Source organism: Colletotrichum spaethianum, assembly GCF_022836535.1.
Source record: "Colletotrichum spaethianum MAFF 239500 DNA, contig09, whole genome shotgun sequence".
Lineage (NCBI taxonomy): Eukaryota > Fungi > Ascomycota > Sordariomycetes > Glomerellales > Glomerellaceae > Colletotrichum > Colletotrichum spaethianum.
The window spans coordinates 126,951-137,988 of NW_026054779.1; the positions used below are offsets into that span (position 1 = coordinate 126,951).

General features: G+C 53.8%; 1 protein-coding gene across 1 annotated transcript; it reads left to right on the plus strand.

The window, feature by feature from the left end:
- Positions 1-8,118: 8,118 nt before the first annotated feature.
- On the plus strand, positions 8,119-9,726 carry ColSpa_04273 (copper resistance protein CRF1; the record flags this gene model as incomplete). Its single annotated transcript, XM_049270485.1, has 3 exons — positions 8,119-8,194; positions 8,424-8,582; positions 8,669-9,726. The coding sequence occupies 3 exons, from the start codon at positions 8,119-8,121 to the stop codon at positions 9,724-9,726; spliced, it is 1,293 nt and encodes a 430-aa protein (XP_049126442.1).
- Positions 9,727-11,038: the final 1,312 nt, after the last annotated feature.

The following is an 11,038-nucleotide window of genomic DNA, read 5'->3' on the forward strand; positions in this document are numbered from 1 at the left end:
ACAACAGCCTCGCTTCCATCTTGCCAACGGCCTTCGTGCCATAATCATCCGGAAGGTGCAGGCGCGTTTGCGTTTGCATTGCATGCACCTGCCTCTTATCGGAAGGCGGAGTACAGTGACGATGAATGGTTGCACCCTTCACCTTACTACTGCCAGAGGACCGCCAGCAAGAAGTTTGATGACCAGTGTAGGTGACACTTACCCTGACTTTGGAACTTGCAGGCGTTCGGGTCTCTGCGGATGCTAATGACACCACTTTTTGCCTACTTAAGCAGCTTGCAGCTTGTCCAGGGATGGTTGGACCTCTGGTGATGTCTTGGGAGGTCTTGGTCGACGGCATGATGGCCTCCTCCGGGTCTCTGATCGTCGCCCAGCTCGGAAGAGAACGGCGAGGGGCCCTACCTCCACGGCAGCGGATAAATCGAATCTGACCCGTCCCATGGCGCATCCCCGGCACGGGTATTTCACTTTTGTCTTGCCTAGGGCATGTTCAGCAAAAAAAGTGAAGACCCCCGCGAGCCTCACCTGCCCTTCCGCCAAGAACGGCGATGGTTATTCCGCCATCAAGACTCTCCCACTGATTGGCACATGGGTGTCTGCTTGAGGGCTTTCAGTTGAGCGTTCGCATTCCTCGGACATGCGTGTAGAACGTGGAAACAAAAGGCTGCAGATGAGGCTCCCATTCTGCGCCACCTAGTGCATATTCTGCCGGTCCTGCGGCCACTTTCCCACAGACTTGTCCGTGAAGGCACATCCCCTTCAAGTGCTGTCAAGTTTCGTGACCCCGCAGGGCCACGCCTCTTACATTGGAGTACGTTAGACGCCTGGCCCTGCCGCGCCTCGTTGACTGGGCTATCAACATCGGGACTGTTCGCAATAGTCCATAGTAGCTTCGCATGGGGTTCCCAGTGTCTTTCAATAATAACATTGTACTGTGTCATGAGCGGTTGTCCTGCGCCCCTTTGGCAATGCAACTGAGAGTATGAGAGCCCCGGAATGTCTCGCGGCTGGCTGTTCATGTGTCAAAAACCCAGACAACCTCCTTGCCCGTTTAGAAAATGTCGTGGATTCTATGTGCAGCTAGCTGTTTTACCAAAGGGGACTCCTGTTGGGCCAGGCTGCATAATGAGGCGAAGAGTGGCCAGACCATATGATGGAAGGCAGGCGACTCAGCAACAGAAAGATGCGGAGGCGGTGGTGCCACTGAATCCTTCCATCCGCCTCGGGTAGCAAGAAGAACAGCCACGGTGCAGACCCATCGCATATGCCTCGACTCTCTCACCCAGTAAGCAATAGATTAGCCAGATGGGCTCACCGGCCTGAATCAGTCGTTGGCTTCCCGCCGTTGCAAACAAGAGCATAACACCAACGGCAGGCCAGTAGTGAATGCTCACCTTACCAGCTCGCACTATTGCCCAAAGAGACGGCAAGAGGGTGACGAGAGCGAACCAAAAACATGAGGAGACCCTGACACCAATGCAAAGCAAGGGGAAAAAAAAACCACAACAACCAAAAAAAACCGACAAGGCCGTTGACGGTTGCAGTCATGGATCAAAGATGGGGGAGATTGGCGGCCAGGGACGAGGGTCACGCATAATATTCTGATCTTGCTGATGTGAGGCAAGGTGAAGCATGGTATATGAAAGGGAGCCGAGAGGTATGATAGAGCACACAGTCAGCGAGCGAGCAGTGGAGCGCTTTGACACTGTCATAGTGGGGCCGGATATCAACTTGCACTGTGATTACAGTGACGGGACAGTCGGTGACAAAACCGATGGGAGTTGCCAGCTTTCCATCACATCCAAACACCAAGCGCATGGTTGGCGGAAAGTAGGTACTTGCTTAAACCTGCACCTGCACCAAAAATTATTCGTACCTTCTGCTTCTGCGGCTTGCACCTTGCACCGACCCCCGAGCGCGTTAGCTTCGATAATTTGACGGGCAGAAGGCAGCCAACCAGATGCCAGAAGGAAGGCGTCATGCACCATCATTTCCCTCCCGTCGGTTGGACCGATCTGGTTGCCTTCCATGCAGATTTCTAGAAGCTGTGCCGCACACTCAAACAGACCAATGGCAAGACCGCCATCATCCGTTGGGAGCTTTGGATAGTCTTCAGATTTTGGACTTGCAGATGAGGCCTCGATGAGCCGAACTATTGGTGCCGGTCGAGCGTGCTGGTCTCGCCCCTTCCGAGCGCGGTGGGGGGTGGGGGGGTGGGGCCTAGAATCAGGATTTATTGTCCAGATTCTTCTGCCTGACCCCTGCGTGCCCTGACCCTTTCACTGTCATCTGCCCCCTTCCTTATCTTATCTGGAGCCAAAGACATTCAAACCTCAGGCCCGACTTTTGGGGGGGGTTGCTTTTGTGCCTTAGGTCCAGGCTGTCAAGACCTGCCGTCACCACCCCACGTCTTTCACATCATCCCGCCGTCTTTCTTGGAGCGAAAATTTTTCCCTTCCTCCTGCTTCCTTCATCATTGCCAACAACCATTACATCCTGCCCAGTCTCAAGTCGCCCTCGTTCAAACCTTCCAACCCTCCGCTACCCTCCATTGCCATTTACCTACCATTTTTTGTCTCTTTATCCTTTTCGCCACACTCATAGTGTCAAGCCTGGCATCGGTGGACGTTGCAACCAACTAACGTAGCCACTGCTCTTTTGAGCATACCTGTTAGGTCGATAGGTCGATCTTCGGGCTGCATGGAGGCACCGCATCCATGACTTCTCAGGAAGAAAACCCGGGTTGCCACCGGAGTAACGGCCGACGCCGTACAGATCGGATCAGTGTGCCTCTGGATGGAATATGATACTTTCCGAACTTGGTGAGGCTCAATGCATCGTCAACGCCGACTGACCAGTCCGCGATGCGCGTTTTCAAAACCAACATACCCAACCTCCTGTGGGCTACTCGGAGTTCAAACCACACGTAAGTTTTTCCACGTCGGAGTGGCGTATCCGATGTCCTGGAGGACATCGAGAGAATGTGTAATCTTTGCGTGTGTTGCTGTTCCGTTGTTTTGCACATGTGATGAATTTGCCAGACCTACGCTCTGCGTAGATCGGCATCAACTGTCGTATATTCACTCGATGTTGGTGTTTTCGCTCCTGGCATAGAACAAACTTTACAACCCGTTGCTGGGCACCTGGCTTTGAGCAGTCGTCTTGACTATCATGAGAAGTTGGGAATCAGCTGAGGTCACATGCACTTTCATACCAAATTCATTAAACGTCACACCCGCACAAAAATCCGTCGTTGCACGATACACACAACTAAACATGTGTGATGCTACATGTCGTTGACAGGCTGGTTCGCGTACCCATTGGTTGTGGATGGGGCGTTGAGAGGTGACAGTGTCATTCTTCATCTAGGCCGGACGTCGGCGGTTACAGGCGTTGGGCCCGTGACGACGAAGGGGAAAAAGACGCTGACGAGCTTCTCCCGAGGGAGAATCCCCAGTCTCCAAACATGTGGCAGGTTGTTATTTCCTTGTGGATATGGACTGGTTCCATTACCTACGGTGATTGAGTGGACACGGGGCTGTGAAGTAAACTAGCACTTCCTCTTGGCAAGTGGAATGCCCTGAGCGGACCACTCAGGCCTTGGGAAGTACATTAGTCGTGACATGTGCACTGGTGTATCCGCATCTGCCCTGGTTTGCACAAAGAGGAGTCATTAGTATCAGCCAAGGCCAGCTTCGTTGCTTTCTGGGATTACCTGATATCCATATGCCACTTTGCGGTGCCCCTTATCGCCCAACCCTAAGCAGGGCTTGGCAAATGTCCTCTCTCTCTCTCTCTCTCTCTCTCTCTGTCTGTGTGTGTGTGTGTGTGTGTGTGTGCGAGTTAGTGGCGGCTGCAAGGTTTGACCAAGATGTATTGTATTCAATATCTTCATCAAGGATGCTGCTAGCCTTTCTCCCGTAATTATCAGACATCCTGACCGTTGGGTTAGCAACAAGACGTTAGAAATGGTGCGTTCCTGTTTCTCACTGGGAATAGCGCTCAGAGCGCTATGCGGTGCGGTGTGGTGCTGTGTACAACTGATTGCCTCTCGTCCCTCATCCCACACTTGTGTCTCTCCCCACAATGTTTGTCCCATTCTCCCCCTCCAACATTGCTGAGGGATCCCACATCACACGTCCCTCCCTACGCCATGTGCATACTCAATTGCGAGGTCCGATCCAATAAGGTGTTTATTGACGGTTATTATGCGGTTGCTCACGCAATCTTGAGCTGTCGAAGGCCCTGGACGTGCGCCGTAGATTTGGTCGGCGGCGGCCTCGTCTCACTTCCTGGGCGGTCGACCAGTCTGTCTATCCGCCAACCCCCCTGTTCCGGGTTGATTGATGACTTGGTCACGGAATGTTTGTTGTACCTTTCTGCTCGCTTGCTGTTAAACTCATCAATGTGCTGCTGGACAGAGTATCGTCCCAGCGGGCAACGGTGTTTTGTGTATTCTACAACGTGATATTTCGCCCAGTCACTAGCGCAAGCTTACAGAAGTGTCTGTTTTCTGGAGGGCAAGGAAGAGTACACACCATTTCCCTTGCTTCGTGAACTACTTTAGTCATGGTGGTGGAACATGACTGTGATGGCCAGTTCCGCCATAGCCATATTCAGTCTGTGAGGAAGCGGTGAGCCATTCTTATTTCACCTTGGACTGTTCACTACTCATGTCATGTGGCCATTGCTCCCTGAGGCGGCAGAATGGGAGTCAGTCAGCCAGTCAGCCCGTCAGCCCGTCAGCCCGGGACGAAACGGTACAGGCAAAGAAGGATATGAGACCCTCTTGGCCGTCTCGTTCTTAGTCGCACGAGGTGCATCCTCCTTTCCGGCAGGTTTTGGGGCCTTCTCTTCCTCCTTCGTTCCGCCTGTACGGCCGGGCAGGCTAACGTGCGGACGTTGATGTGGTTAGGGACGAACGGATTTTCCCAGCCGTGGTTGCGAGCCGACGTATGAGGTAATGAAGAGTGAGACGAAGTAAAAGTAGGGATTTGTGGTGATGTCCCTGGACTGTCTTTGGCGGGGTTGAGTGGTGTCTTTCGCCTCCTCTCAACGTCTCTCACCTGGATTGCATTGTACGGTGTGCTTTGCTGCTGTTGTTCTCCCCTCCCCTTCTCTTCCCATTTCATTATTGTTGTCCTTAGTGTTTATGATTAAAAGTTTTGTTTTGTTTTCTCCCCTGCAATTCTCAACCCCAACTCCTCCCTCCAATGTCCTCTCTCTACTTGTACCTCAGTCTCTTCCTCCCTACACGTGTTGGGTGCCCCAATTAGGACCCTCGAATGGGATACATTTCTCATGTGTGTCCTTCCCACAGCGTCCCCCACCACCCACCATCGGTGACCATCCACACGTATCCCAATCCGTCCTGTCACTGTCCACCCACAATATCGCATGGCCCCGGCCATCGCCATCGCCATGCTCTGCTATCCCGTGCCATTTTCTCCTCGGGCCCGGCCAGCCCCCCCACAGTTAATCCCACCATCTTCACACCGGGATGTGAAGCAGACAGACAGAAGACACACCCACATGCACACACCAGACCCCGGACAGGGCCAACGCGCCGCCAACACCGGCACCAGCAGCGCTGCGACTAGAATCAGAGGAGGAAGCTCCAACAGCCATCGCTGTGCCGCCGCCGCCGTCTGTCTGATGTGATGCGCTCTGCCTTGTCTTGCCATGTCTTGCCTCGCTCTCTTCCATCTCTCTCTCACTCTCCTAGTCCATGGTCGCAAGCATTGAAATAGCATCCCACGTCCGCTCGTTATCTAGTCTCGCCATCCTTTTCCTACCCTTTTCCTACCCTTTTTGCCTCTGCCTTTCAACGTTCCTCTGCATCCTCCTTCTGGTAAGGCGACGCATTGCTCTCCTCCTTGACTGACAAGGCAGGACATAGCTTGCGCTTCGTATACCATTGACGCGGGCAGTCGTTGTGCAGTCGCAAACACGAAGCGACTACTTCGACCCATCCCCGAGTGACAGTCGCCCAGTTGCCATCCCTTTCTCTCTCCGTCAAGAACAAGATATCTCAACCATTGTTACATCATAGTCCATCGCCATTTTGACAGGCGTCAGCCGGTCATCTGCCACCGCCCACCACATATCCCGCCTTGCTGTTTGTTCCTTCTCCTCTCATCACTCAGCACAGCGCCAGATAACCTGGAAGACCAGCCAGACACTGCGACACCTAAACCGAGTCATCACTCATCCCCAACCAATCACGGCCGCGCAACCAAGGTACAGACACACCGTATGAATACCCGTATCCAACTCTGAGCCCCCAGGTCCTTTCAGCCACATCGCGTTAGCTCCATCCCTCAGGGAGCCATTTCCGATACTTTGCCCTGAACTCGCCCTTGGCCGACCTCAGGCTCCTCAGCACTCTTCTACTTCGGGCTTCACCACCGAAGGACCAAAAGACCGACCAACCGCCGTCGCCCCCAAGGCTAAGGCCAAGGACGACATCGTTTTGCGTTACCCCATCCCCGCTGAGGTGGCAGCGTCTCCGTCGTCTTGCAGCATCGCATCTGCACCCGTTCACACGAATTGCACTCTACAGATTCTTCGCCTTACCTCGGGTTACTTTGTTCCCCTCAATACTCTGGCCACACTCCAATCGGCCGTCCCTCAGCTGGCACATCGCAGCAGACTAGGTACCCGCACAGGGCAACCCTGAGGCATCAACGACCTTTGACGTCGTTCCGCTGCAGAGCAGCAGCACGCGCGCGCGCCCTCAACCTACCGCAGTAAAGGTTGGGGGGAAATAACACACCAAAACCCCCACCCCGTTGCACCGTTTCCAACCCCTCCGGTCCTCCCACCCTCCACGACTGGCTGGCAGGGTTTTCCTTTGGTTCCAAGTCTCAGTCTCGATTCCAGTCCCTGTAAATCCCAAGTTCCGTCCAGTCCTAGGCGAAAAGAGCTGAGAAGGCGCCAAACCCGGCTATCGCTGCACGTTCCTTCGTCGTGAACCACGGCCCGCCACACACCGACCACATCCCGTTCATCCTTCATCGTTTTTCCTCTCAGTTCTCCCACACAAATAACCAAGCCACAAATAACCAAGCAACCAAGGCAGTCTGGAACGTACTCTAGGACCGGTAAAAGGCGAAACTTTGGCGTCGCAATCGCGCAGCTACCGACGTACCTACCTGCCAATGTTGCGCAACTTCGGCTCACCTTCCCGCTTGTGAGGCCGCGTTCACATCCTGTCTTCACGGCTCATCCGAGAGAGTTGGAGAAAAAGGACCATCTTTCCTCTTTCCTTCTTTCTGCCTCTTACCCGCCCTGGTTCGAGCGAGCAAGCAAGACAAGACACGACACCGGACAAGCGATCCAAATCTCCACTCAACATCCACCCAAACTAAAGTTACCCACTTGTTGGAATTTCCGGCCGTTGACATCGGTCAATTGGTCTGAGTGGTCCTCGCGTACCTCCTACGGCTCCAGAACACAAGCTTGGCCGACCCTGCCCTTCCCTCGTCTTTCATCTCTTATTTTTCATCGGATTTTTATGAAAATCTCTTAGCAGATATACCCCACGGACATGTCCTATTCATAGACCCCCACACACTCTGCTGTGCTCGGCGTCACTGTTACTCCAGTCTTTCCCCCTCTCCAGGGCTTCCTGTGTCTGAGTCTCTCCAACTCCGACCAAAGGCTCCGTCTACCCTCCTGACCAAAAACCCTTGGCCGGATTCCCACTACCAGCCGCAGCACCAAGCACGCACCACGACCCCGTTCGGTACGGTCTCTCGAAAGCCCTTCTCCAGCTTCCGCGACCGGCCGGCCCTGCCTTTGGCCATCGCATCCACGGCATCCCAACCAGGGGGACTAACACGGCCCCCCCCCAGCCCACGCCAAACATTCTGTAACGAGACCGAAGAGCTCCCGCTCCACGTCCCAGGGCAAGAAAATCCCACTTTCCAGGCCGACCCGACCTACCACACCCTCGTCTTGCCTCGACTCGACTCGACTCCGACCGTATCTTTTGACGCCGGCCGCCCGATCATCTCGATCTCCCTCCTTCCCAAATCCCTTGTGGCGGGGAACTTAGAATCGCTTTTTTCCTCCCAACCCTTCCTTTCGCGTTTGCTGCTTGCTTTGTTGCCCGGCATGATCATTGACGGGGAGAAGTACGCCTGCGAGGCCTGCGTTCGGGGTCACCGTGTTAGCAATTGCCAACACTCTGGTAAGTCGTCTTGTTCTCGTTCTTCATGGTCTTTCCTTCAATTGCATCCGTGCAACCTGGGCGGACAGCCAAGCTAGTCGGCTGTTGCAATTGCACAAGCTGCTTCGACGCTTCTTTGTTTACTTTGCTTACTGAGGTGGTGGCTTCTATTCCCCCAAACCAGTCAGCCAGTTAAAGACAACCCGTTGGTGAACAAGACTTGTGCAGCTAACCGCTCGCCTCGCTGCAGATCGTCCCCTTCAGCATATCAACAAGAAGGGCCGCCCCGTCTCCCAATGTCAACATTGTCGCTCAATGCGCAAGTCGCGCTCTGCCCACATTAAGTGCGACTGCGGCGAGAAGACAAGCAAATGCGCCCACCTGCAACCCACGGTTGAGGGTCATCGAGGTGAGTCTCCTCCGGGACGAAGAACCCCTCCCCTCAGTGAGACGTGAGGATCATGACCCTCTAACACCGACATTCATCACAAACAGAAACCTGCTGCTGCAACCATGGTGGTCGTTGTACCTGTAGCCACAAGAAGGAGCCAGCCCTCGACACCGTACCCGAATCCGACTCCGACAAGGAAGCTATTGCTCCTCGACCGAAGCCGCCCATTCGTAGACGTCGCGCGAACACGGTTCACTCTGATGGCATGTTGACCTTCGACGAGCACGGCCATCACAAGCCCGCTCACAAACACAACAAGGCCTCTCAGAAGTGCGGGCCCTACCAACTCAACCGTGTGAACTCCCTACATAGCACCAGCAGTCTGGGTAGCCACTCCCCTGAGCGCATCAGCGACAACCCTCTCAAGGACCCCGTGACTGGCCGTGTTGCGCCCGTCCGCCAACAGCGACTTGTCAAGTCCGAAGCCGCCTCTCCCTTGATGAGAGGCTCTTCTAGTTTCCAGCAGCTCAACAACCAGCTACCGCCGCTTGATCTGTCCGGCATCGAGTACCCGTCATATGTGCCCAATGGCTCTTTTGACCTGTTTGGAGGCTCTGGAATGTCGGATCACGATGCGCCCATCTTCAGCGCCGGACTGAGCGCTGCTTCAGTGGACTGGAGCCATATCGATCTCACAGACAGGACGGACAAGTTTGCTCCCTCAAGTTACAGCCAGGCCGGTGCGCAGAGCTTCAATGGCATGTTCGATTTCGGTACCGGCTCCGAGCCGGCCCCCACACTGGCAGCGACAACCTCGACGTCAGGTGAAGTCTCCGAGGTTGAGGACAACTTCATCGCAGGCGACAGCGATTACGACGGCTTTGGTACTGGAAGCAGCAGCTTCATCCACCCGGCAAGTTACCTTGCTACCGGCGCGGATCTCAGCACGATTGATTACGATAGCTTTGCCAAATCATCGAGCAACAAATTCATGACGGCACCCTCTTCGTTTGACGATGGCGGCCCTATTGCTGGTGGGTCCCTTACGTTTGACGATGACCCGGCATTCTGGGGCCAACAGTTCAATGACGGCATCGCCACTTACCAGGAGTCTCCGGACGGCCTGCCGCAGTTCCACGCCGATTCTTGGACCTTGCAATGAGGCGTTTTGTTATGGAAGAAAAAAGTTTCGACGCTTGCACGCCCATGATATCCCGCCCATCGATTTAGACGGCAAGCACAGGCGCAAGGATTTCGAGCATAAGAGAGATGAGATTTACGGTGGACGACTGGCTGGACGCCCCATCTACGATCCGTATCCATGGAGTCGGCGCAGACATTGTTTTACTCCATCTTGACAGCATCTGGGCTTTACATATTTTTATTCTTTTTTTATATTTCTTTTCTTTCAAACGTTACATTTGGCTACGGTTCTTAAAAATGAAAAAAAGAAGGAACGGGCGGCTCGAAAGAGAGTGACTTGCATCTTCATTACTATCATCATCACCAATTGGACTTGGCGTCAGGCATGTGGGGAGCATTTCGGATGAGGATGGAAGGGCGGTTGACTGGTTAGACGACGAATCATGTACGTACGCTGGAAGCTGGGAAGGAACCTGCCCGTATTCACAGCCATCGATTGTTTTTCACTGTAGATGGACAAGCTGGTATATAGAAGGCTCAAGCAGTATAGACTCGAAAGTCTTGAGGGTACTTAGAAGAGAGGACTGGTGAATCGATTGGTCCATGAACACAGAGGCACAGACACACGCTTCCGCGGCTGCATAGTTTTGTTGTTTCCACTACCACATCGCCATTATCTCTCCTCCTTGGAAACCCTTATATAGACTGTGATGTATGTTGCAAGGGGTTGATTGGGAGTGAAGGCAGAGAACTGAGGCACATGCATCCACCTACTTGCCCTACCTCTCTGCCTGAATGGGGCATGAGTCGTTCGAGATTCCAATCAACGGCCTAAATTCAGTCTCATTTCCGGCTCGTTTGACTCGAAGCTGTCCGTCGTACGGAGAGCAGTAAGGCAACTGAGACCGACAAGACCTAGGTCCGCCTTGTTAGCCAATGCCAAGGTCATACATCATTGTCCACTTGAACCTGGACAGTCGACGTGGTGCGTGGATGACAACTGATGGAGAGATGAGTGAGGGTCACAGGCCCAAACAATCTACCACAGTGATAGGACACAATGCAAGATACGTAGCTTTCTTCTGTGACAGGGATCCACTCCAATCAGATAAAAGGCCCTTGCAACGGCGATTGAGTTGTGTATTTACCTGTGATACCCCCTGTGGAAGGTCTACTATGTATTCGTTCGTTGCCCTTGGGGACCAACGGGGATGAAACGAGGGTCTTGTCCGCCTGTCCGTCGCTGTGATTCAGCTTAAGCTGTGTTGTGGTCTGTTGGTGTTCTTGCACTCTCTCACCGTTGTCTGTCCGTCATGGCAATGGAAGGCCGG